General features: G+C 36.9%; 1 protein-coding gene across 3 annotated transcripts; it reads left to right on the top strand.

Moving 5' to 3' along the window:
* Positions 1-27,627, top strand: CDC7 (cell division cycle 7). 3 transcript variants are annotated; one of them, XM_077746134.1, is made up of 12 exons: positions 1-88; positions 832-1,026; positions 9,859-9,942; positions 11,662-11,797; positions 14,935-15,028; positions 15,114-15,256; positions 16,570-16,819; positions 17,427-17,522; positions 18,276-18,454; positions 19,296-19,378; positions 22,024-22,173; positions 25,894-27,627. In XM_077746134.1, the coding sequence occupies exons 2-12, from the start codon at positions 912-914 to the stop codon at positions 26,286-26,288; spliced, it is 1,725 nt and encodes a 574-aa protein (XP_077602260.1). In that variant the 5' UTR covers positions 1-88; positions 832-911; the 3' UTR covers positions 26,289-27,627. The 3 variants fall into 3 exon arrangements, with proteins under 3 accessions (XP_077602260.1, XP_077602262.1, XP_077602261.1); XM_077746135.1 differs by lacking the exon at positions 1-88 and adding an exon at positions 614-658; XM_077746136.1 differs by lacking the exon at positions 17,427-17,522.

Below are 27,627 nucleotides of genomic sequence, written 5' to 3'. Positions count from 1 at the left end.
CGCGTTCGGCAGAGTCGCTAGGTTGAGAGCTCTTGGAGGCGGTGACCCAGGCACCTGGGGAGCCACAGAAGTCGTATTCCCTTAAACTGTGAGTTTCTGACGGTTTGTTCCCTGGCGCGGGATTCTGAGGGATTAGAAACGAATTCTGGATCGTAACTTCGGTCTTGTCGCAGCGCAGTAGCCTCCCACCCCCCACCCCACTTCGGATCCCGCGGACCCACGGCGGGAAAGTCGTGCGCCTGCGCACTAAGCATCCCGTTCGGGCTCCGGTCTGAGGGAGGAAGGTCCTTCCCCGCTGAGCTCGCGGTCGGTGCTCCCAGAAGGATCCCATTCATTCCCTCTTCTCTTTCTCCGCCCGCCACCGGTGGCCAGTATCGGATCAGTTCTCCGTCAACTTGCACGGAGCCTTGAACGAGACTCCTGGCGCTCCCTTTCCGTAATCATTCCTCCTTCATTTTTCTCTCTCAGGTCAAAGTCAAACCGCTCTCCCCACAAGGCCTACCGCACCTGCCCCTGCTCCCCGTATTCCCCAGCAGGCTTGTGCCCCGGCGCGCCCTCACCCCAGTTCCACCACCACTCTTGCCTGCGCCGCCGCCGAGGAGGCTCCCCCGACTAGGATATTTGCCCCTCGTCCCCCTACCCTCCTGTCCATGTTGCTGTAAGGTGGAAGGGAAGCAAATGTAATCCTTTAGAAATGGCCCACAGTTACACCCTCTTTGGGGATTTAGACACATGATGCGCGTTTAAATGTCTGTCCCAGTGGGGACTGGCATTTTTTTTTTTTTTTACTGCTTGGTTCAGTGAGTGATTGAAACTTCTCACCTTCTCCAGTATTCTAGTTTTCACAGCTGCTTTGCTCCCCTGGTGGACATGACCCCTTAGCTGGCATTTTGCATCCCAGTTGTTTTGTGATGGAGGCATCTTTGGGGATTCGGATGGATGAACCGATGGCTTTTTCTCCCCAGTGTGACCAGGTTCAGGCGGATGGCTCGTTAAAAAAACATGAGCAGAATTTTAAACTATCAGGTATGTGTTTACTTCCGTGGATGTGCAGGCAACAATTCTGTGATTTTGCTTATTTTTTATTTAAAAGGAGCTTCCGGAATGGTAAAGTGAGTTGTATGTTTACATGGGAGTGTTTTACAAATCAGTAAAGCTTCCTGAGGTCTAGATTTAGGATTCCGTTGCATTTTAGAAAGATTGTAATCCATCCGTGTCATTTTAGAGATAAAGTTGCTAGGGTCTAAATATTGGTGATTATCCAAGAACGGTTTGTTGATACCCAAACCAGAATTTCTTCCTCTTAGGGATCTATGCTCTTATCTTTCCTCACCATATTGCATTAAACTTGGATTTGGAAGTCGACAATGGAGGACTTTTCACTTAAAGTATTGAAAAGCAGAATTCACTGACAAAAATAAATAACGAAGTGTGTGCAGCAGTACTAAAGCACTGTATCTCAGTGTACGTGTCAGTGTTGTTTGACCCTAATCCAGACCCTGAAGTGAGGAGAGCGTCAAACAATACCTGATCTTGTACGCTAAAATGCGTGTGCCTTCATTCCTGCTCTAGCAGTGCCTGGGACATAATAGGCATTTAATAAACATGTGTGGGTTTTTTAAAAAAATTTTTATGTTTAGTTTTTTGAGAGAGAGAGACAGCGTGAGCGGGGGAGGGCCAGAGAGAGAGGGAGACAGAATCTGAAGCAGGCTCCGGGCTCTGAGCTGTCAGCACAGAGCCCTACATGGGGCTCAAACTCAGGAATGGGGAGGTCATGACCTGAGTCGAAGTCAGACACTTAACTGACTGAGCCACTCAGGTGCCCCATAATAAATATAATATTTGTTAAATAGAGGAGTTCCAGGTGACCATTTTCTTTTTCCTAAAAGGTAGCTAACTCTTCTTTTCCATCTTTGTTTTAAGCGTGTTTAGTGCTTGTCCAGAGATATACTAATTTTGACCTTCTATCCATGAAATGTATTTATCCACTACAAAATAGACTTTAACAACATCCTAAAAAATGATACCACATGCTTTTGCTTTCTGACTAAAACTAAACTCTTTGGTGTCACAATGAGTACCCTTCCTGATGTCTCTATTTTTGGTGGTGAAAGCCACTATTATTCCAGTTGCCTATGCTTAAAAACTTTAGAGTTGTCTTCGGCTTAATGATTGAATATTTGCTCCTCATATGCAGTTACCCAACTTTATCTTACTTCTTTTTTAATATGTATGTCATTGCTTCTTATTCCCACTTCCACCACAGTAATCCATTCTTTTACACCATGCTCTGAATTAAAATGAAGTTTCTCACCTAAACTGCCAGCTTCCACTTCTTTTCCATCCTCCAGTTCATCTGGTACACTGCTACTAGATTAACCTTAAAATACCACTTCATCCAGTTTCATGGTTGCTGTCCCTCTTCCATTTTTCCCGTTCTTCACAATTCAGCTTTCTCCTATGCCATTGGACCCATAATACAATAACAACAGTCATTGTTTTATAGTTCTTGTATCTTTGAGCACTCTGTGTATTTTGTCTTTTCAGTTATACTGTAAGCTCCTTGAAGGCAGTATCTCATATAGCTCGTGGTGTATCTTGTGCTTTAGGCAGAGTGTATGAACAGATGAATCCATCTTGGTTCTACCATTGGGTTCACATGAAAACTACTATTCTAATATTCTCCTGAAAATCTGGGAAATAAAGAATAAAGTGAATTGTATTCTAAATTTCTAAAGTTTTGTGACTTTTATGTAACAACATTGAACCTTTTAAGCAGTACCTTTAATAACTCATAAAACATGCTGAAATTTTATTCATGCTTTTTAAAAACAATATTCCTCTTAGTAAAAGCTAAGGTTATATAAAAACAACTTCAGTAAGGAATAAAGTAGATGATATCCAGGCTCATAACTGTCTCATGAGCTAATATGATTTACTTTCCCTTGATGGAATAACTTTTGAATGGTAGGACCTTTTTGTATATCTTTGTATTCCCAGAACCTAATACTATCCAGCACAGAGTAGGTGCTTGAAAATAGGTGAATGATGGGGTGCCTGGGTGGCTTAGTCGGTTGAGCGACTGACTTTCGCTTAGGTCATGATCTCGCGGTTCGTGGGTTCGAGCCCCGCGCCCCGCGTTGGGCTCTGTGCTGACTGCCAGCTCAGAGCCTGGAGCCTGTTTCAGTCTGTGACTCCCTCTCTCTCTGACCCTCCCCTGCTCACACTGTCTCTCTCTCTCTCTCCTAGAAATAAATAAAACATAAAAAAAAAAATTAAAAAAAAAAGAAAATAGGTGAATGAATGGTTTAATGCGAAGATATAAAGTAAAATAGTGCAGTGGATGAATAACATGGCCCTTTGTTTTAGGATATTTGTCAGCCTTTGTAGCTCTTTTTTTTTTGTTAAAAATTATACATGATGAAGAAAATTTAGAAAGTGTAGAAAACTCAAATAAGGAAGTAACATCCAAATTTTATACAAAATTATACAAATATTGCCACTGTTGGGCTTTTGTTACAGTCTTTTAGTTGTCCTGTGCATACTGAGATACATTTAAAACAAAACAAAACAAAAAAAACAACTAAATTAGTATCGTAACCAACTTATTTCTAATCTTAATTTTTACTTAGCAATATGTAACTTGAACATTTCGTATGTAATTAAATAATCTACAGCTCCGTTTAACTTGACTGCCTAATGTTTCATTGCATAGTTTGCTACAATTAATTTAATTACCCTTTTTATTGAACCTTTAGATTGTTTTCCATTTTTTCCTATTAAGAAAAATGCTGCAATGAACAAAATACTGGGCATAATATTGTATCAAATGTTTTTCTCTGTACTGTTGAACTATACTATAGGTGTGTGTTTAGTGTGTTGTATGGATGCTCTTAGCTCTTGCTACTAAAATGAGTTATAGGTGCTGTATGATTTGTGTGGGACAGATCCAGTTTATGCCTATTGTCACACTGTAATTATTATTAGTGCCTCCTTTCACTCGGGTGCTTCAGTTTGGGCTAAATTATATGATCTTCCTAGCTTAAGAGATGTAAGTCAGACAGTACATGAAGCCCCAAAATAAGCATCACATATATTCCTAGAGAGGCAGTTTTACTCCTTGGTAAGTAATTAAAAACATTTTGTTTATATGATGAATATTAAATATTCTCTAAGTGCTGGGATAAATCAGTGCATAAAACAGACAAAAATCAATGCCCTCAATCTACTGGAAAGATAGACAATAAAAGAAATAGTGAAGAAAATACAGAAGGGAAGTGGAGATAGGAAATGTTGAGTAGGAGATTGTGATTTTTAAGAAGTGTAATTGGTCAGAGAGGACTTCATTGTGGTAACATTTGAATGAAGACTCGAAGGTGGTAAAGTAATGAGCTACATAGATATCTGGGGAAGAGCATTCCAGGCAGAGGAAACAGTAAAGGAGAAGACTCTGAGATGGGAGTGTGCCTAGTATTTAGGAATAGCAAGGAGGTCCTTGTCCCTGGAGGCTGGAGGGTGATGGGAGTGATGGCAAAGAGAGGTGTGAGGAGAGGAGGTAGTTCATTGGCTTTTATATGGAGCAAGCTGTGAAGCTGTTACTGGGTTTGACATGTGACATGGTGACTTAGCTTTCTCAGGATCACTCTGGCTACTATGTTATGAATAGACAGTAATAGGCCAGCAATGATGAAAGCTGGGAGCATAGTTAAGGAGGCTCTTGCTGTATTAAAGCCACTTGGATATATATTATGTAGCAGGAAAAATATTTTTGCTTAAAATTTCAAAATAGAAGCCTAGACCTTATTTAAAGTATAGGCATTTAGGGATGCCTGGATGGTTCAGCTGGTTAAGCATCTGGCTCAATTTTGGCTCAGGTCATGGTATCATGGTTTGTGAGATTAAGCCCCAAGTTGGGCTCTGTGCTTGGGATTCTCTTTCTCCTTCTCTGCCCCTCTCCCACTGGCATGTACTCTCTCAAAATAAACTTGAAAAAAGGAAAGTATAAGTATGTAAATAATTTTTTGGCTTGTTAGACTTTTCAGGGTCTTCCCCCAATCCTCAAAGTATATATTCATTTGTCTGCCTTTGGTAGTATTTTCCGTTGTTTAATGTTCCCTTCTGCTGTTTACTCTCATCTCCACTTCAGAAATGAGGATTTGCATTTAGTTTGGTTGTCAGAAAGTTTTACTGTTGTTTGAAAATATCAGAGTTGCTCTGTAGTGACAGGAAACTAATATAAACATATTTTGAGTTTTGTAAAGGTAGGTAAGTACATAGCAAGTTAGTAGTGGTGTGGAAGCACATTGAGCTTACATAGTCCTTCACATGGCTTGTGTATTACAGTAGTTCCCTTATTATGTATATTTCCTCTCTGGTGATTTCCAATAGTTAACCAGCATATCTACCAGCTCATGTTAATACAAAGGGAAGTTGCAAAATGTGGAACTCATAGGAAAATTCATCTGATCTAACCCCTTTGATTTTCAGGTTAAGAAAATGAATATTAATGTGGTTTAATGATAGGAGTTTAACCTAGGCTTTCTTCTATTTCAGTACCCAATAGTACTATCTGTGATAATGGATATCTTTCTATGTGATCACCTGTAGCTAATACAACTGAGGAAATTTTAATTTTTTTTAAATTTTAATTTAAATTTAAGGGGCACCTGGGTGGCTCAGTCAGTTAAGCATCCAACTTCTGCTCAGGTCATGATCTCACGGTTCCTGGGTTCAAGCCCTGCATTGGACTTCCCACTCTCAGCGCAGTTTGCTTCATTCAGATCCTTTCTCCTTCTCTTTCTTTTTTTTTTTTAAGTTTTTTTTATTAATTTTTTAATGTTTTGTTTATTTCTGAGNGCATATATGCTGTCTCTGTCTCCAAAATAAACACTTAAAATAATAATAATAATAATAAAATCTTTAAAAAAATAAATTTAAATAGTTACATGAAACTAGAAGACAGCACAACTCTGTATCATACTACAATAAAGCTTTTAGTATTCTCATATATACACACACAAACACTTTAGTACATTTAGTAATAAAAAGACCACAAACAGGGTTCTTAACATTTCATTGTATATAGATACCATTGATTTAAAAAAAATTTAAGTTTATTTATTTTGAGAGAGAGAGAGCATATAGAGGAGAAACAGAGAGAATCCCAAGCAGGCTCCTGCCTTGTCAGCACAGAGCCCAACTCAGGGCTCAAACGAATGAACCGGGAGATCATGACCTGAGCTGAAATCAAGAGTCAGGTGCTTAACTGACTGAGCCACCCAGGTTCCCCTAAATAACATTGATTGTTAGATACATCATTTTATCTGCTGCTCAGAAGTGCTGCCAGTTATACTATGACACAGTGCTTTCTTATCACCTAGAATTTTTTATTTTATACTTTTTGAAAGAATTTGAATATAATTAGACAATTGTATGTCTGGTACATAATTATAAAGGAAACAAATATTTAACCTCTTTCTTTTCTGAGTCACTCAGTATAGTCACACTTATTGACACCCTATTTTCCCCCTCATAATATTGTTCTCTATACATTAGTGATGCAGAATTTCTTTGAAGAGTTCATTTTTTTATTACCATTTGTTAATGCACTCATAAGAGCCCAATTATGTGGAGCTGGCCTACATTTGATTTCTGCTTTACCGCTTCTCCCTACAGCTGTTTGCTCTTAAAGGGTTAAATGTGAATGCTCTTTTATGATTTCTTAGATTTTCTTCAAGTCACTGATACCTGTTCTGTAAATATTGATGCTGGCTGACAATAATTGCAAGTTGCATCCCAATTTCAGAGTTTTTAAAATTGTGTTTCAGTATCAAGGAAATGTAATATAAAATTGAACATGTCATTTTTATTACCCTTTCATGGTGCCTTTCCTTTGACACTGGAATTTGAAGCTGGTTGGAATTGACACCTATTAAGATTAAGATTGTAATTGGGGCGCCTGGGTGGCTCAGTCGGTTAAAGTCTGACTTTGGTTCAGGTCATGATCTCACAGATCGTGGGTTCAAGCCCCACGTCCAGCTCTGTGCTGACAGCTAGCTCAAAGCCTGGAGCCTAAAAAAAATTTTTTTTAAAAAAAGATTGTAATTGACTGTGGCAAGAATGACTGCTAGAGTCTGGCTTTTCCCCCAGACTTTGGATTTGGTTTCTAGAGTGAAGTAGTGTGGTCGCAGATAGTGAGGTAGCTGCTACTTCTTGACTTCTTCACTCTTTTGTAACTTCTAAACTTTGCTTTTTTTCCCTACAGCTATCTTTGAATGCCCATAACGATAGTAATAATTCATTCATTGAATAAACATACCAGGCACTGTCCTAACTAGGAGCTGAGTGTGCTGTGGTGAATTATGCACACAGGGATCTGTACTGGTGGAGCTTATGTTCTAGTGGGAGGAGGCAGAGAGCACACAAATAAACAGGATGATTTTATAGTGGACAGTCACTCCAAAGACAATAAACAGGGTAATGTTATGAGAAGAATGCTGTTTTATTTATTTTTTTTTTTAATTTTTATTTTTTTTTAAGATTTTTATTTATTTCTAGGAGACAGAGAGAAAGACAGCGTGAGCAGGGGAGGGTCAGAGAGAGAGGGAGTCACAGACTGAAACAGGCTCCAGGCTCTGAGCCGGCAGTCAGCACAGAGCCCGACGCGGGGCTCGAACCCACGAACCGCGAGATCATGACCTAAGCGAAAGTCGGACGCTTAACCGACTAAGCCACCCAGGCGCCCCAGAAGAATGCTGTTTTAAATAGGATATCAGAGAAGACTGACCTTTGAGCTAGCCACATGAAATAATAAGGGAAAAAGATGTAGCGGGAAAAGCAAAAGTGCTAAAGAAATAATGTTAATAACTATAACAATAATTACCACTATCTTTTTAATATTTACTACGTGCCAGGCATTGCGTTAAAAGCTTCTCTTATGTATATTATTTCATATAATCCTCATAGGATCTCAATGGCATGGGTACATTTATTACCCTTTTTCTGTAGATGGAAAGACTAAGGATCAAAGCGATAAGCTGTGTGCTCAAGGAAAGTCATACCTAGTCTGGTAAATAATGGAGCCAGGATTTTAATTTAGGCCTCCCATCTCCAAAACTGGTACCCATTACTGTTCTAGTATTGCCTCTTATATTGAAACCCATCAAGCTTCTCCAGTTACCCATGAAGTAGATGGGAAAGTAAGTTCTTCCCATTTCCTTAGATGGATTGATATAGTGGAAAGCATACTGGGCTAGATCTTGGCTTGTTATTTAGTCTCCAGCTCTTAATGTTCTTCCTCCCCCTCAACTTCATCCTCTACTTGTCATCTTCCTGCTTAAAAATTTCCCATGGCTTTCAATTGCATTCTCTCCTTTTCCCTTCTTCAGCCACATTGAATTTCATTACCTCCCTCACCCTCCCCTCCCCTCAAAATAGTCCATGCCTTTTTCCTTTTCTGTGTCTTTGCATACATAGTTCCTTCTTTGCAAAATGTCTTCGCCCCCTTTTTCTACTTGGTGAATACTTCAAAACACAGCTTAATGGTCACCAGGAGCTTGCCAATACCTTCAGGTGTGTTCATTCCTCTCCCCTTCCTTATATCTAGTAACATATACATTCCTGTATTATTATAGTTAGTGTCTTGTATTCATAGCTTTTAACATCTGACTTTTCCACTAGACTAAGCTCCTAAGTTGCACCAAATTTGTTAATTTTTTTGACATACCCATCGCTGAGCAGTTTTTAAAAATGTATTTATTTTGAGAGAGTCGGGGAGAGGCAGAGGGAAAGGGAATCCCAAGCAGGCTCCACAGTGTTAGCACTGTCCGATTTGGGGCTCTATCCCATGAACTGCAAGACCATGACCTGAGATGAAATTAAAAGTCACACGCCCTACCAACTGGACCACCCAGGGGACCATGAACATTTTTTAAAACACATGTTTAAAAGGACAAATAATTTCACTTTCCTGAATAGGGTGTTCTTATCTGAAAATCAGGATAATTCCTGTTTTGCCAATATCCTAGTGCTATTCTGAAAATCTGAAAAGATAATACATGTGAAAGTGGTTTGAAAATGTCTTAAATGAAAATGTCTTAAACATTATATACTATTTAGATTATTACTATTATAACTTAAAAAGTGGCTAATGTTTGGCTTAGATATTGTAATAAAATCCGATGACTCCTAAGTATGTAGTTTTCTTTTATATCCAGTAGTTTATCACATTTGCTATTACTGCCTTTTCTTATTTGAACCATGTATATTTTTGTAAAGAGCTTATATTTATTTAAAAGTAGCAATTTATCTTATCTGGTCTCAAGGATAAAGGATACTATTGATAATTGGGACCATTCTTTTTTAAAAAATGTTTTTAACATCCCTGAGATCTTTGGTAGAATTCTAAGGGCACACTGTGAATACTCAATATATAAAACTTCCCCAAGTTTATAAGATTTTGTATCTTTGGGGGAGAGAAGTAGTTTTCAAGAAGATTACATTGTGTCCTTGTCATGCCATCTAGTGATTGCAGCACAAATTGTTTAGTTAGTTTTAAATTTAGCTTCTTTATTGTGTTGTACTCTATGCAGTGACAATGTATAGGTTAGTGTAATTCTGAGTAATAGAAATTTGATGTGTGTGATTCTGGGACTTACCAGTTTTATCTGTTTGTTCAAGAAGTGTGTGTGTGTGTGTTATGGCAACTTATCAGGGTTTTAAGTATTTTTATCATGATTTTAAGGTTTATTATAGTTATTTTTTAATTATGTTTTAGAATTTATTTCATTGAGGTTTTTTAACTTAAAGCATAAAATATATTTTCATTAATTATAACTATAAATTCTTTTTCCTTGATAGGTGTTAAAAAAGATATTGAGAAGCTTTATGAAGCTGTACCACAGCTTGGTAATCTGTTTAAGATTAAGGACAAAATTGGAGAAGGTAATTTAGAGATTGATTGATTTATAAGCTTTTTCCTCTTATGTTTTCCTTTGTATAATCTTTTTTTTTTTTTAATTTTTTAAATGTTTTCTTTATTTCTGAGAGAGAGAAAGAGAGAGAGAGACAGCATGAGCAGGGGAGGATCAGAGAGACAGGGAGACACAGAATCCGAAACAGGCTCCAGGCTCTGAGCTAGCTGTCAGCACAAACGTGAGATGCGGAGCTTGAACCCACAAACCGTTAGATCATGACCTGAGCCGAAGTTGGATGCTTAACTGACTGAGCCACCCAGGCGCCCCTTCCTTTGTATAATCTTGATTTTCATTACTATTTCCTTTTGAAAAGCATATCCTTTTTAAAATAATAAGACCATGGTCATATTACTAATTATGTCATCAAGTTTTCTTTTTTCCCCTGGAAAGAATGAAAGAATAAATATTTACAGTAAAATGAATAGTCTTATTTTAACCTTTATGCTGTTATACCATTAAAATGTTGATATACCAATGTATTATTAAAGATAATTATTAAAAATGAGAAATTTAAGATTCATGTGGAGGAATTTGATCAAGGAAAGTCCTCTCATTTTTCTTTCTGCATTAGAGTTAGGTAGAATATATGTTGAAACATAGAAATCTAAGGTGGCAAAATGAAGGAAATAAAGTGATAACAATATTTATAAGATGGTCAGTATTGACATAAATGTCATTGAGAGACTGACAGTCTTGTTGACTGAATGAAGGGTCAGTTTATCAGATGTGAAGTGAATGAGAAGGTAAAAGCTAACAAGGCTTTGGTGGCTATGTTAGGAAATGCCTAAATAATTAAAAAGAAAAAAGCTTCCATTTACTTCATTGTTTGCTTTCCACAATAAAAAGTGTCAGACAAGAAAAGCCAAGATCGTTGGGCAGAAAAATTAGAAGATGAGATGATTTAGGATATAAGAAGCAGATCCTTACATCTTTATGTTTTTTGAACACTGACTTAGTGTTCAAAAATTTTGTTCTGGAAAACAGTTTGGATGTCCTCCTACTGGTGTCCTCCTAACAAATTAATAGCTATTCCTGGAAGGGGGGAGGGGAGTTCTAAGGCTAAATAAGTTTGTAAAATATAGTACGTTTAGTTCCCTTTTGGTTATTTGTGATGTACTTAAACGCATTAGAGCTCTGGAAAATTTTGTAGTAAAGAAATTTATCAATTTGTTTTAACTCAGCATTTCTCAAATTTAACTGACTACCAACTCTTACTTTTTCTGCTTAGTTTAATGCTAAGTTTAAAAGCCTAGATGGTTTTGTAGGGTTTTTTTTTTTACCCCCCTAAGACTATTAATAACAACTGTTAACTATTAACTGCTTCTAACAGACCTGTATCAAGTCTAAAGGAAGTAATTTCAAATGACAGTGCTATAGAAAATTACTCACTAGAATGGATTGTGACCATGGAAATATTTTATGCTAACCCAGGCAACAGATTTACTATAGAACTTTGGTAAATTAATACATCCCTTAACGAATTGAAGACAGTTAAGAATTTATTAAAAATTGAAAGTTAGCCATATTTTTAGATGTTTTTGCTCTTTATGTATAATATCTTTAAATATATTAATGATAGATTAGGATAATTTTATGGGTTCTAAACAGTCTTAGGATCTATTTTAGCATTGTTTCATTAATATTTTAAAAAACCAAATATTGAAAAATTGAATACATTGTTTTACAGGCACTTTTAGCTCTGTTTATTTGGCCACAGCACAGTTGCAAGTAGGACCTGAAGAGAAAATAGCTCTGAAACACTTAATTCCAACAAGTCATCCAATAAGAATTGCAGCTGAACTTCAGTGCCTAACAGTGGCTGGGTAGGCAATATCTTTTATTGAACTGGCTATATATTTAAGATTTTTAAGTGGATATCTTAACAGGGATGGCTAGATTGTCCATGAATTCAACATATTTTTCAGTCAGGTGTCTGCAATTTGGTAGCGCTGTTCCCCCTCTAATGTTGGGATGGTTAATTCAGTTTATATCTTTAGAGTGGATTGTACTTGAGGCTCAGCTTGACTTCCTGTTCTCTTACCACATCTTTTTCTAATCTTCCTACCAAATCAAACCATGGTCTAGATATTTTTTTTTTTAATGTAGGGAACTCCTATTTCATGTCTCCCCAGCTATTGACAGCCCCAACTCCTACTTTATTTTAAACAGCAGAATCATCTGGCATGTCTTTATCCTTGGTCTCTCTCTTCTAGGTCATTTCTGTCAACAGATGTACATGGTCTAGTATTTCCTATCCCCCTCTACTTCCATCCTCTTCCAGCTGTTCTGTCCTTCCTTTGCTGCTCTTCCCAGCCAGACTTCTCAAAAATGATCCATACATACTGTTTTCACTTCCATACCCTACCTTTACTACTCTCAGCGTGTCTGCTTTCCTCTATGCTAAACTGAAACTTTCGATTAGAGTCCACCATGACTTCCATCTTACCAGTTTCTTCTGTTAACGTGAACGCTAGGCAGAGTTTAACATAATTGATTGGAACCAATGTCTTTTGACTTCTGTACTGCCACTTACTCCTTGTTCTCTTCCTACTTTATTTGGCCTTTCATTTTCAGCATCTTTTGCCAGTTCTTCCTCTTCTACCTGACATCTAAATGTTGGAGTTTCTTTGTGCCTTATCCTAGGCTTTCTTGCTCTGGATTCTTCGCTGGGTAGTATCATGTATTTCCATGTGGCTTTAAGTGTATGATAGTGATTCCCATAAGTATATAACTTGCCTCAGACCTCTTACCTACAGATTTGTACATACCCACCTACTAATTTGACATTTCTTCTTGAGTTTTCATCTCAAGATAAAGCTGTTTTCATCGGCTCATCTCAGCATCCATCATCAAGTCCTGGCCATTTTACCTCCAAAATCTATCTAAAAACCCATCCATGTCTTTCTATTTTCTCAACCACTATCTCAGACTAAACCTGAGTTTAGTCTGATGACTATAATAGCCTGCTTCTTCTCTTTCCCCCTGAATCCCATGATCAAAGAATAGCCAGAGTAATCTTTGAAATATAAAAATTTATGTTTGTAATATAAATTGTATACTGTTAGTTCCAGTTCTTAAAATCCTTCAGTGGTTTCCCAGTGTCCTTTGGAAAAAAAAATCCAACCTTATCTCATGCATGCTTCCCACGTCCCTCTCTGTGTTCTTGTTTCTTTAGTTCCTCAGATTTGTCTCGAGCTTTCTAACCTCGGGGTCACTACCCATACTGTTCCCTGGTCAGTAAGACCTCTCCCAGTGTTTGCATGCTGATCTTTCTAGTCTGAGCAAACTTCAAAGATGTCTTCTGAATTAAATTATTAGATTCACCTATTTGTTATTGTCACAGCACCTTTTCATCTCTTTCAAAACCCTCATAATCTGTCGTTTGTTGTCTTGTTTATTATCTGTTATTGTTCGTTAGTAAACTCCAGGAAGGTGGAAATCATGTTAAGTTTAATTTACCTTCCCATCCCTAATATCTAACATACTGTCTACCAAATAACAACCATGCCAACTAAATATTGAATAAATGGACGATCTTATTTCTTTGTTTCACCCCTATGTTTATTAGAGAAGACAGAAGGATGAGATGACCTCTGTAAGGCATAATTACATAACGTTCTACTCCCTTGAATAAAATTGTTCCTTTTTTCATGTTTTAAATACTTTTCTCTACCACTTTTCCTTTCCATGTACTTCAAAAAAGTGCATGCTAAAAAAAAGTCTTTATCTAATCTTGCTTCCTTTCTAGTTCCCACACTGGTTTTTCTTCTTTTCTTTGCCAGATATTTTAGGCAAATTGTATGTTCTGCTTCCGTGTATCCAATTTTCCCTCCTTAAGTCCTATTTGGCCTCTTCCTTTCCACTTAAATTGTTCTGTAAAAAATTACCAGTTAATTCCTCTTTGCCAAACTCAAAGCCTTCCCTCAGTCCTTATTCTCTATGACCTTCATACTGATTACTACTTCCTTTAAAACTCCTCATCTGGGTGACATCGCTTTCAGGGCTTCCTGCCCCTTCTTCCTTATTTTGTCCTCCAACTTGGCAATTTTCCAAGGTTCATTTGCTCCTCTCTCTAATCATTTTCACAGCTTTAGGTATCACTTCTCCACAAGCACTGTCACTGACCTCTCACTTTTCACATAAGATTTAGTTCTATATCTAGAACTTTTTATCAGAATGAGGTCTTGGTTTTTGATGCTTCTTTTCCTGATTTCTCCACATTTTTGGTTGGTATCCATGTTGTTCTACTAACTCTGGTTGGTATCCACGTTGTTCTGCTGACTCAAAACCATGGAAATTAACTTTACCCTATTTTCCGCAGCTTTTTATGATGCAATATAGCATAGTGGTTACGACCATAAGATCTAGAGCAAACTGTCTGGATTTGGATCCTGGCTCCATGACTTACTAGTTGAGTGACTTTGAGGGGAAGTTCCTCAATCTCTCTGTGCCTTAATTTCCTTATTTGTAAAAAAATAAAGGGGCGGGGGAGGAAACAATAGCACTGTCCTCATAGGGCTGTTGTGAGGATTAAGTGAATTAGTTGCTAGATGTAAAGTGCTTACTTAGATCAAAGCTTGGCAAATATAGTGAATGCTCAATAAATATTAGCTATTGTTTTTTAATTAACTTATTTACTATTATCATTTATCTGCTACAAAAACTTTTTAATTCATTTTTGTTTTTCATCTTGTCTTTCTCATTCTGTCACTTCCCCAGTTAAAACTATAATTCTCTCATGTTTGAATTATTATAAGTGACCTCATAAATAGTGCTTTTTTTGTTTTTTAAAAACACTTGTACAAGTCAGTTAAACATGTGTACTATCCTATAAGATTGTGGTTTTAAGTAGTTTTCTAGCATTTATACATAGCAAAAATTGCATTTTTAAAGAAACTGAGCATAACGTTTCGTTTCATTTGACCTTTCCTTTAAAGTTCATTATGCATTTTTCCACTAGGGGGCAAGACAATGTCATGGGAGTTAAATACTGCTTTAGGAAAAATGATCATGTGGTTATTGCTATGCCGTATCTGGAGCATGAGTCCTTTTTGGTAGGTTTTAATCCTTACTGAATTTTTATTGGCTAAATATTTAACTGAAGGCAATTTTATGATCTTATTCATAACTTTATTTTAGGACATTTTGAATTCTCTTTCCTTTCAAGAAGTACGGGAATATATGTTTAATCTGTTCAGAGCTCTGAAACGCATTCATCAGTTTGGTATTGTTCACCGTGATGTTAAACCCAGCAATTTTTTATATAATAGGCGCCTAAAAAAGTAAGTATGAGGAGTTCCTAGAAAATACTTACACTTGAATGAATTTGTGCTATGGGGTTCAACTCTGAGATACAGAACATACTATAACAGCCATGCACAGATTTTTTTTATGTTTTAAATTTTCATTGTGGTTGGGGAATGGAAATACAGTGAGGCAAAAGATAAAGTTATATTAGTAAAGCAGTGTACATCATTAGATATACCATGGTTCAGTGGAAATAGCACTTAGCTAAAATAAACTTAAAAAGACCCTTAAAAAGGGTCTTTCATATTTCTCTTACCTCCGGCCTTCATGAGGGGATTAGATCACACGATAGCCAACACTGAAGTTCTGTTTTGATGTATGTTTATATTATATATGTTTATATACATTAGTGTTTTTTATGCTGATAGAGGCATTGTAAAGCTGAAAACCTAGTTTAAATACTGTTTGCTATACAATACAGTCTACCAAGAGTGGTAGGAGGTATAGAACTATAACTTCTTTTCTTCTGGCTTTTCTCTTTAATTTTCTTTAATTAAATCAAGTTTTAAATCTATGATATTTTTTTTTTCTCTTAAGTTTATTTTTCGAGAGCAAGAATGGTAGAGGGGCAGAGAGGAGATGGAGAGAGAGAGAATCCCAAGCAGCATGGAGCCCGACGTGGGGCTTCACGAACCATGAGATTATGACCTGAGGCAAAATCAAGAGGCAGGCACTTAGCCAACCTGGGCCTCTCAGCCACCCCTAAACCCATGATTTTAATTAATTTTTCTTTTAAGCTTGTTAATTACAAAGTATCTGCTGTGATGCCATCTTAACGATCATGAGAGAACAAAAGATTGGGCTTATATCCTGTAGTCCTTGTCTGTTTTGTCAGTACAGGCCATTGGAGAAAAGGGAGAAAGACTTTATGTGTGTTTGGGATGTATCATTCCTTAATTTTCAAGCCTAGTTAACTTTTAAATCATTACCTTGGCTATAAACTCATTTTTCTTGTCTTTTTTCAAGAATGTTACACATTTTTAAAAATATTTATTGAGAGGTGGGGAGGGGTAGAGAGACAGGGAAAGAGAATCCCAAGCAGGCTCCCTGTGGGCAGCACAGAGCCTGATGTAGGGCTTTAACTCATGAACCAGGAGATCATGACCTGAGCCAAAATAAAGAGGATACTAAACTGACTGAGCCACCCAGGCACCCCAAGAATGTTATAAATTCTTAATGGATCCCCTGAAGATTTATTTTTTTTGTGTAAATATGAATAGAGCATTTTATGATGTTACTAAACTTCAGTTGCTACAAAGAAGTAAAAATGCTTGCTTTTGTTTCTTAGGTATGCCTTGGTAGACTTTGGTTTGGCCCAAGGAACCCATGATACCAAAATAGAGCTTCTCAAACTTGTCCATTCTGAAGCCCAACAGGAGAGCTGTCCACAAAATAAATCCCATGTAATCACAGGAAACAAGATTTCCTTGAGTGGCCCAGCAGCACCTAAGGAACTGGATCAGCAGCCTACTGTGAAGACCGTGAAGAGGCCCTACACAAACGCACAGAGTCAGATTAAACAAGGAAAAGATGGAAAGGTTCTATCTTATTTCTTAAGTGTTAATACAGTTTTAGAAATGTATTTCTTTATCCAACAGAGGGAGATGTAATACCAGGATAATACTTGCAATTAAAAAAGTTATTTTTACATTTGTTACATATTCAATTGATTAGATTCCACTAAGATTTATAATAGATTGTTTTATCATTTCAAAACAAAGTATGTGGTAGACTTATAATGTCTCTATAATGTTACATTATGTAACAAAAATGGAAAATAATTTTTCCCTGCATGTTATAAAGTTCAGATTAATTATCCTTTTTTAAAGAAAACATTAGTTATAGGGGAAAAATTTTAAAGTGTCTATCTCCATTTTAGCTGCACAGCAAAATATAACATCCATGCAGGTTTTTTTAAAATTTTTTAGTTATATATTTGTGGATTATGGTAACAGTTATATGGGTATTAAGAGTTCTGTCTAGACTATTTTCTCCTTTCATAGAAGTGTTTTGGTGCCTGAGAATGACTTGGATGCAGCTGTTTTTGTTTCATGTCACTTAACTCTTTCAAAACTGGCAGAGTACAGCTGGCAGAAAGTGTTACAGATATAATCCTTATTTTCCTTGTTTTTGTTGGTATTGTAGGAGGGATCTGTAGGCCTTTCTGTCCAGCGCTCTGTTTTTGGAGAAAGAAATTTCAATATACACAGCTCCATTTCACATGAGAGCCCTGCAGTGAAAGTAAGTAATGTAGCTTAATAGTGCAATCATCAGTCAGTACACTGAAGAGAATTTAGGGATTGGTAGACTAGCATTTATTATTATTCTGTTTTTAAAAGTAGAGTTTTGCTGTGGCTTTGAGCATCTTGTCAACACTTTTATTTTCTCCAGTTTTTTCCTGAACTTTTCTGGTGGAATTTTTCATCATTTTTGGTTAGCTGACTGTTGCTGTTTTCTAAAGGAACATTTAGAACATTAAGGCCTTTTCTCTCATTGGCTAGGATGTGAGCTTCTAATAACTAACACATTTCTGACATACAGTTGATAGCGTTAGGATGTTTATAAAGTTTACAAAATTGTCATCAGTGTTAAATGGTTTTAAATTGACTTACAGTATCCTGTAACAGATAGTATGAGCAAGAAATTAAAACTGACTGAAGCCAATGTAATTGTGCAGTTTACAGTTCTGAAATGGAGTTAGACACTAGAATGTAACTATATTACACTTTTATAATACATCAGGAAAAGTTCTAATGAAGTATAAGTCAGATATTTACCAATTGAGGACTAATTAGTAAATTTTAATATGTTTATTCCACAGAAGAAAACTAAAAAGATTTTAAATACTTTAGTAGACAACTGTTAACTTATAATCCAACAGCACATTCAGCATTTTTAAAAGTTATGTTTCTCCGGTTACGTTTTGCCTTGCTAGCATTTGAAGGCATTAGGTTAAATATCACCAAAATAGGAAATATGGCTTTTCTTTTACAGCTTATGAAGCAGTCAAAGACTGTGGATGTATTATCTAGAAAGTTAGCACCAAAAAAGAAGGCTATTTCTTCAAAAGTTATGACTAGTGGTGTGATGAGGAAAACTGCCAGTTCTTGCCCAGCTAGCCTGACCTGTGACTGCTATGCAACAGATAAAGTTTGCAGCATTTGCCTTTCAAGGTAATGTGTTTTAATGCTGCTACAAAATCATCAGCATGCTACCAGACAAGATTAGGAATTGCATCGATTTGGTGGGCAGTTGATTCAGTGTGAGGAAGGGAACCCAGTTCTATGAACTACACAGACGCTAATGTGGAGAGGTACCATGATGAGCAAATGATAACAGTTGTCATATAGTGTTCATTTGACATGAATTGCTCATTGGAAAACACATTTGCTCTTGTATGCAGGTAATTTTTGTGGGAGCAGGGATAGTTTTTTTGGAACCTTATAATCACACATTTTACTTGGTGATTTAATCTTTTGTTATCTTATTCCTGCCTGTGTAGAATAATCAGAACCAAATAATAGAGTGTCTCTCTCACTCCTATCTCCTACTCTTAGTTACATAAGTTCCTCCCTTTCTTTCAAAACTTGCATGAGCTTTCTTGAGCCTTCCCTGATTAACTTAAGTGTATACGTGAATAAGTATATCAGAAACTAATTTCCTAATATCACTGCAAGCAAATGATATTTTATACCTCTGAATTCTCTTGCATTCAATTCTGTTATATTTTGTTTTTCTGTTAATGGTTCTTATCATCTACCACCTCTTTTTACACCTAGAAGTTACCTTAAAAATTTTCTGGAATAAGGCCTGGTAACTTGAGGGGTGGGGACGGGGTTGGGACCGTAAAACAAAATCTAGGATTTTCATCACACTAGATTATCATTTGCTGTATAAATAACTTTTATCTAGCTATCAAGGCAGAATTTATTGTGAAATAGATAAATGTTACTTTTTGGTTTTAAAGAATTAAACTTTAACATAACTAGAAAACTCTTACTTCATCATCATAAGGCGACAACAGGTTGCCCCGAGGGCAGGTACCCCGGGATTCAGAGCACCAGAGGTTTTGACAAAGTGCCCCAATCAAACCACAGGTATGTTGCACTAGAAATATAGAACCCAATTAGAATTGGTTATTCCAAATATATTTTATTTTATGACCTTTATGTTTTTACTAATATTAAGTGTTTTTCCACTTTTAGTAAGTTATATAAGTGGTTCTAGCAGTGTGGCAGTCCCATTTTTGAGATAATGCTATTAATGAAAATTTTTACTCCTAGTGGGTTTTTTTTGGTTTTGTTTGTGTTTTTCTTGTCATAGACTTTTTCCGCATCTTGTTTATCTATTTATAAGATGATTTTGTTAACATCATGTTTGTGGAGGAAAAATTGTGGTTGGTAGTCTTTGCTAACTTAAGACTCGCAGCATTTTATCTTGTTTGCCCAGTACCCCCAAAGGTCTTCTGTGTTACACATAAGATTGTGTATTTGATTAAACTTATTTTTTGTTATTGTGAAAATAATACAGTAGAATTAAAAAGTTTTGAAAAAGGAAAAAAAAAATCTATAATGTGCCAAATTTGTTATGAAGCCAGAACCCAGGAAAAATCTTACTGAGTAAAATCTTACTGAGTAAATGAATCCTGCCATTCCCCTGGATTATGGACTTTAAAGAAACACATTCATCCATTGTGTGCATTCTATACTTGCTACTGATAGAAAAAAAAAAAAAAAGATTATCTGCTTACACTCTCAAATAAGTATAACCTCTTCAACATGGTTATAAATATTTATATGAGGTATTTTAGGGATATATAACTATTCCTATCTCAAGGGAATATGGAAGGAAGTTCATGGAAGAGAGAACCGCTGAGAAGAGAACTTAAATTGGAGTAAATGGTTGGCATGAGCAGAGGATCTCAAGAAACAGCAAGGTCTTGTCAGTAGGAAACAATAAGTTCAGTGTTGCTAGAATGTAAGATGGACGTGAAGGTATATGAGAAATAAACCTGATAATAGGTAGGCAAGTCAGATCACACATGTTAAACAGCTTGGGCTGTATATTATAGTTGTTGGGAAGTTATTCAAGGGAAAGAAATGGTAATAATTATGTTTTTTAAATTTATTTTTTAATGTTCATTTATTTTTGAGAGAGCGCGTGAGTGGGAGGAGGGGCAGAGAGAGAGGGAGACACAGAATTGGAAGCAGGCTCCAGACTCTGAACTGTCAGCACAGAGCCCATTGTGGGGCTTGAACCCATAAACTGAGATCATGACCTGAGCCGAAGTCAGACACTTGACCAACTGAGCCACCCAGTTGCCCCTTATTTACTTATTTTTGAGAGAGCACATGTGCACACAAACAAGGGAGGGGCAGAGAAGGGAAAAGAATCCCAAGCAGGCTCCATGCTGTCAGCTCAGAGCCTGATGCAGTGCTTGATCCCACACTGCAAGATCATGACATGAGCTGATATCAAGAGTCAGACGCTTAACTGAATGAGCCACCCAGATGCCCTGGTAATAATTATGTTATAACTGGATCATTCTGGCAGGGGTGCCGACAGGATAGGTTTTGGAGAGTGGTGGCCTGCTATGGTCCAGGTGAGAGATGATGAAAGCCTGAATGAGGGGACTAGAAATAGGAATGAAAAGAAAGATAAAAGATGGGAAAGGCAGAACTTGTTGGATAACTGGATATGGAATTTGGGTGTGGGGTGGTGAAGGAAGAGGCATCCAGGATGTTTATCGTATTTCTACCTTGGGGAACTTGAATGGGTATCAGTAACCAAGGAGGAGAATAAAGAAGTACTGGTTTACAGGGAAAGAAAAGGTGGATTGAGACATAATTGGCTTGAGATATTGGTGGGCCACCCAGATAAAGATTTCCAACAGAATGAAAGTCAAGCTTAGGGAAGTCTGGGCTGGAAATACAGTTGAATGTCATTAGTATATAAAAGATGGTTGAAGCTGTGAAGTAGATGTGTCAATCAAGGAGAATATACTGGGGAAGAGGTTGGAACGCTGGGGAACCTCAGCCCTAAGGGGTGGGGAGAATGTTGCAGGAACAGGCAGAGCTACAGTGGGAACAAAGAAAGGCAGGTGATACACTGGCCAAGGGAATGGAGAGCAAATAACTTGGTGATGCTGGGAGGTCAACAGTTAGGAGAGGTGTTCCTAAAAGAAAAATTAGTTTCTTAACATGAGCATGTGCTAGTCTTAATGTTAACTATCAGAATTCTAGAGATTAAAATTTCTTTAGCAGAAGTTAGGGTAAGCACTTGGCTGAGGAAAAGCTTCTTATGTTCAGTGCTTTCCACTCTGGTGCCTAATTCTTGAGGAACATCCAGATTTTTCCACATAGCTATTTTTGTATTTCTTTTGATCTTACAAAGTACATATCTACTTAGTGTTTTATAATGATGAAATATCCTTTTAAACTTACCAACATATTGCTCAAGAAAGAAAACATTGTATTTTGTATTAAGGATGTTAGACTAGGGTTTCTCAATCATGGTATTCCACTCTAAGCATCTGAAGAACTTAAAAAATTCTGATTTCTGAGCCCTACTCCACAATTAAATCAGAATCTCTAAGGCCTGGATATCAGAATTTTTTTTTAAGGCTCAAGAGGATTTGTACAGCAAAGGTTGAGAACTATGGGTGTAACATTGATGTAAATTGACTCTTGATGATAAAATTATAGATACGGGATTTTTTTTTAAAGTTTGTTTTCTGTTACAGCAATTGACATGTGGTCTGCAGGTGTCATATTCCTTTCTTTGCTTAGTGGACGGTATCCATTTTATAAAGCAAGTGATGATTTAACTGCTTTGGCTCAAATTATGACAATTCGTGGATCCAGGGAAACTATCCAAGCAGCTAAAACTTTTGGTAAGCAGTTTTATATTATAGAACAAAAGAAATGCCTTTGATTATTTGCTATAAATCAGATTATTAAGGAATTCTCTGTACAAATATGTTCTATGTTCATAAAATTCTCCGATGTTAAGTAGAAAATTTCTCTGTTGCTCAATAACTAATTGCATTGTGTAAGAAAATAATTTATCAACTTCTCTTCTATATAATCATTTGATCTCAGTAAGCACAAAGTGCTATTTAAATATTTCAACTTTATAATCTTAAAAGAATAAGGAATAAAATCTTAACTCCCTGTAGTTATGGTTTGACTTTATTACATAAATATTTCGAATAGTATGTTTTTGTTTGTTTATTGTATATTAAGCTTCATGTGTTCTTGGGCTTGCCTTAACTGATCTTAGTGTATACTAACAAGTAAACGGTTAATTTTGAGACAGAATAATAAGGACTCCATAGGGAAGATAATAAAATGTGGGTTATTAGGTTCCTTAGGATTAGGGTAGCAGGGGAAGAGAAATGAGCCGAACACCTTTGCTGGTGGAGTATTATTTACATAAGCATATATTGGATGTGGGAAGTCATCTCCTTAGCTAGAAAAGTTCTTATACTTCCAAGATTGGGATATGCAGTGTACTTCATGGGGCACTTGAGAATTTTCTCAGCATTGTTCTGGCCAAGGACTTCAACTCACATGTTCACCTTGTGTTTATTCTCCATGCACAGTTATAGTTAATATTTTCCAAAGTGGGTGGCTCTGATTGAATCAATGTGCTACCACACAATATAGAACAAACACCCCTTTGGGACAAAATTTCAAGCAACCCACTTCATAAGAAGTTGGTGTGCCTTGTGCCCAGCTCCAGGATCAGTAGGCCTTAATTGGGTCCATATAAGAATTATCTAAAGAACTTAAAGAAATACATATGCCTATCTCACCCTACTCCTTCCTGGAAAATAAGATTCAGGAAAATATGATACATAGGAAGGGCCCAGGCTTGTTAGTTTGAAAAAACAAGTGATTTTAACCAAGAACTGCTGCTAAGAACCATTGCAAAAATGATTGCCCCTTCCTTAGGCACTGTAACTGTGGTCTAATCCATCGGAAAACTTGGTGGTGGTTAAGAAAAGTGTTTCTTCAGCCAAGTGAATCCATAACTTGTCACTTTCTTGTACCTACTATAACAAAATTTTATCAGAGGATAATAGGGTGAAATGATACACATAGACAAAGGGAAGTTGACCATAAATGGAAAGCAAGATCAATCAATATCTTGGAAATTGTATTCTTACATGAGTATATTTATTCTCAACTGATTGAGAAAACTTTTCATCTACTGTCGAATAACTTCATGAGAATTTTATGAAGTTTCTAAAGAGAATGAACATCAAAACAGCTTTTTGGAGAGCTTAAATTTCTCTTATCTGTAGTCAAAGTTATAATGAGGACCAACAATGGAAGCACAGTATATTATGCAAAAGCATTCCAGGGCAAGGGTCATGATAGCGGGCCTAGGCTTTTAAAGATTTATCATTGTCATGCTTGTTCTCATATAAGAAAAGTAGTAATGTCATGTAGTATTTGTCTCTTTTTATGAGTGTGACTTTTGCAGCTGTTTCAGTCAAATCTTAAAATAACTGTGGGCTGAATACAGGATTCAAAACTTCATCGGTCACCTTTGTGTTCTTTACGACCCAAAGAAATGACTTGCTTGGGATTAGCATTGAGAATACTTTTACTTCTCTTGTGTATAACGTGTCTCACTGTCCTCAACTCCACCTGGCCCCCTGTGGATTGTCATCAAGTACTTGTTATGTCAGATAAATTCAAAAGAAGAACCTTGAGCTAAAACAAATGCTTGACACTTTGTCTGTAACAAAATATTTTTGATTGAATGTATTATTTTTCCTGAATAATGAGTCCTCCTTTGATCATGTGAAAAAATTTAAGCATGTTGTATAACTTAGGGAAATATTATAACACATACTGTTAATTATTTTATGACTTCACCATAGCCTATAGATTAATGAATAAGGGAAGGGACGCCTGGGTGGCTCAGTCGTTTACGCATCCGACTTGGGCTCAGGTCATGATCTTGCGGTTTGTGAGTTCGAGCCCTGCGTCGGGCTCTGTGCTGACAGCTCGGAGCCTGGAGCCTGCTTCGGATTCTGTGTGTCTCCCTCTATCTCTGCCCTTCCCCTGTTCTGACTCTGTCTCTCTCTGTCTCTCAATAATAAATTAAAAAATAGTAATTAATTAATTAATGAATAAAACTATATGACTATTCTCCTCTGCCTATAACTTTCTAGAGAGAATAGAAATGATAAAAGAGATTTAGAGTAAAAATGGATTGGCATGTTGTATCCTCAGCAAACTTAGTTTGGTCATTTATTTTCCTTTGTCTCTTCCCTGCCTGCCACATCCTCCTCCCTGGTTTCCCTGCCTTAGAACACCAATCCAGTAGTTAGATCAAGACATGTAAAAGTAACTGTATATCATCCAGAGCTAGATTGTTAACAACCAGTGTACCCCAGAAATCTGTATGCTGTGCTGCTCTATCATTTAGAGCCACATTTCTGTTTAGTAAGGAAACATAAGGCAAATATAATATACTCTTGCCTGTTTGTGTGCTTAGCTTATTTTTGCCTATATCTGAATAATTCTGTCAGGAAATTGTTTGAGACATTTATATTTTTAAAAACAGATCTGGTTTATTCAGAAACATTATTTGGGACCTTATGTAGCCCAGGTAGTATTGTTGAGTCTGTTCTCACAGAACTTAAATTCTAGTGAGGGAGACAAATCTGTCAGACAAATGACTGGTATTGAGAAGGATAAAAGAAGAGAAGAGGGCTCAGCTATTTCAAATGGGTCAGTCAAGGACCCATGTATCTGTAAGGATATGATATTTGAACAATGACTTGAAAGACTGAATAAAGCTTTTTTTTTTTTTTTGCAAGTTGCAAAACAAAGTCTTCCTGAAGCCTTTGAGCAGCCAGAGGGAGCCTCCCCGCCCCCCACATCTGGACGAGAGGGAATGAGGGAAGTCAGGTTACCCCCTTCACGTTTTCCCAAGAAGAAAGTCTNTGTCTAGTTCAGCAGCCATTAATTGAGAGCCTCATATCTATTAGACATTGTTTAGGCTTTGAGGATTCAAAAGTAAATAAAATAGTCCTTATCTTCAAAGAGCTCCTAGTCTAGTAGGGGAGATAGATCTACAGTTACAATATAGGCTAACAAAAGTAATAGAAATTTTCACAGGTTGCAACACAAGTTTAGAATGTTCAACTCTGTCAGAGTGTCACACCTCACAGAGGTCATCCTTAAGCTGAGTGAGGATATAAGTTGGAGTATCCCAAGCACGTGGGGGAAGCACAGGGGATCCTAGGCAAAGATAAGAACCATGTAGCCAGAGGAATGTAAAAGCTAGGAATGGGGAGAGGGTATGGGAGCTGCAGCTGATGAAAGATTATAGAAGGATATGGTGAAGCTGAAGAAGTTGACAGTCAAGTGAGTTCCTTACATAGCTTAGTAAGCCACTGCTTTCTACTTCCCACTTCCCACTTTATGATTTGACCTTCAGCTATGTAGTACAAAACACATATTAGCATGTGGTGCTCTGTCTCTTATGCAGGGTAAAAATATCCAGAAAGCACACAGTTGGACATGGATGTTTCCCATGAGAGAGGCTTCTGATATACTCAAATAATGTACATGTATTTTTTCTCTTTTAGGCAAATCAATATTGTGTAGCAAAGAAATCCCAGCACAAGACTTGAGAAAACTCTGTGAGAAGCTCAGAGGTATAGATTCTAACACTCTCACATTAACAAGTGATGTTCAAGGGCCGGCTGCTCGTGACCCAGCATTTTCAGAGAAGACTGACCATAACGTTTCTCACGTTATTCAACAAACACCTGAAGCACAGCATCCCGGGAATTCATTGCATAAAGACAATAATGGCTGTGGGGGTAGTTTGAATACAGATACTATCAGTTTAGAAGGCTGGAATGAGGTACCTGATGAAGCTTATGACCTGCTTGATAAACTTCTAGATCTCAATCCGGCTTCAAGAATAACAGCTGAAGAGGCTTTGTTGCACCCTTTTTTTAAAGATATGAGCTTGTGATTATCGTTCTTTATGTAATGTTTGCTATTGTGCATTATGAGATGGGGTGAAAAAGAGTCTTTTTATAATAACCATAAGTTCTTGATTAGAGACCAGGGCAGGATGAATAATTTATTTTCAAATTTTAGTATTTGCTTTCTGGCAGATTCTGAAATATGGACTAAGATGAAAGATGCCTGGAATAGTTCTTTGGACTAACTACATGATCTTTGAGTTAGATCTATCCAAGTAGAATTAGACCTCTAGCTTCCCTAATTACTTGTCACTGCCGTAAGCAGAGAAAGAAGCTGTTTTAGCCTAGTACACAGAGGTTTGAGTACAAATCTTAAAATTAATGGATGTGATTGGGACTAAATGAGTCAAAAGACTTACTTTATTGATGTTGTTAAGCCATGTGTACTTTTAGAAAAATCAACCTGATGTTGGTGCTCTATTCTATAGGTAAAGGAGATCATTTCCTTTCCTAGAGGCATATATTACACCTTTTATGAACACTAAAATAAACTTATGAGAAACTGGGTAATACCACCTAAAATTGAATTTAATTTATCCAGTTTTTAAATGTATTTTGTTAAAGCATTTTTTTGTGTGCATTGCCATGTTTTTCCTAATGGTTTCTCTTGATTTTCCTACCTTCTCTTCCCCACCTAACACATTCTCCTTGGAAATAACATGGTGCTTTCCACAAAGTTTCTAGGTGCATTGTTAAATACCGCACGTATTTACAATTGGGAACTTCCTGCATACACTGGTTGATTAAAGGGAAGCTGCGAGGCCAAGGTGAAGACCAGTAGTCCAAAATGCTTTTCTTTTTCTCACCATCTTAAGTGTAATTAGGTGGCTGCTAAAAGGAAAAGTGAAATCAGCCTTGAAAATATTATTGGAGATTCTTCCCTCTGCATGGAGCCATCAGGATCTCTATATCCAGTTATAAATAAGTTGTTCCCTCTCAAAGAAGATTGATTACTAGAGTCTTGGGCTGGTTGGGAAGAGAGATAACGAAGTGGGCAGAGTAGAAGAGGACCAGAGGTGGAGGCTTATAAATTGCTGCATTCCAAAATTATACCTCTCAGTGACAGCATAGCAAGACTCTCTGTGTGGGAGATAAGTATGAGCAAGTGGATCTGCTGAGAAGTTTCCCATTTAGTAAGGCTAGAGTCTAGAAACAGCATATGGATACCCAGTCAGTATGTCTACCTACTCTGGTAATTATGGCTTATGTTTAGCCATTACCACTGATGTGCTCTTTCTTCTCATACTATAACCTTAAAAAAACAAAAAACAAAAACTTGAATGTTCTTGAGTTTGTATGTTTAATAATCAAAGTTATTCTTTTCTA

This window comes from Crocuta crocuta, unplaced genomic scaffold, assembly GCF_008692635.1.
Source record: "Crocuta crocuta isolate KB4526 unplaced genomic scaffold, BGI_CrCroc_1.0 scaffold48, whole genome shotgun sequence".
NCBI lineage: Eukaryota > Metazoa > Chordata > Mammalia > Carnivora > Hyaenidae > Crocuta > Crocuta crocuta.
Note: the sequence above shows the minus strand (reverse complement) of the source record. Positions and strands in the feature narration are given on the sequence as shown.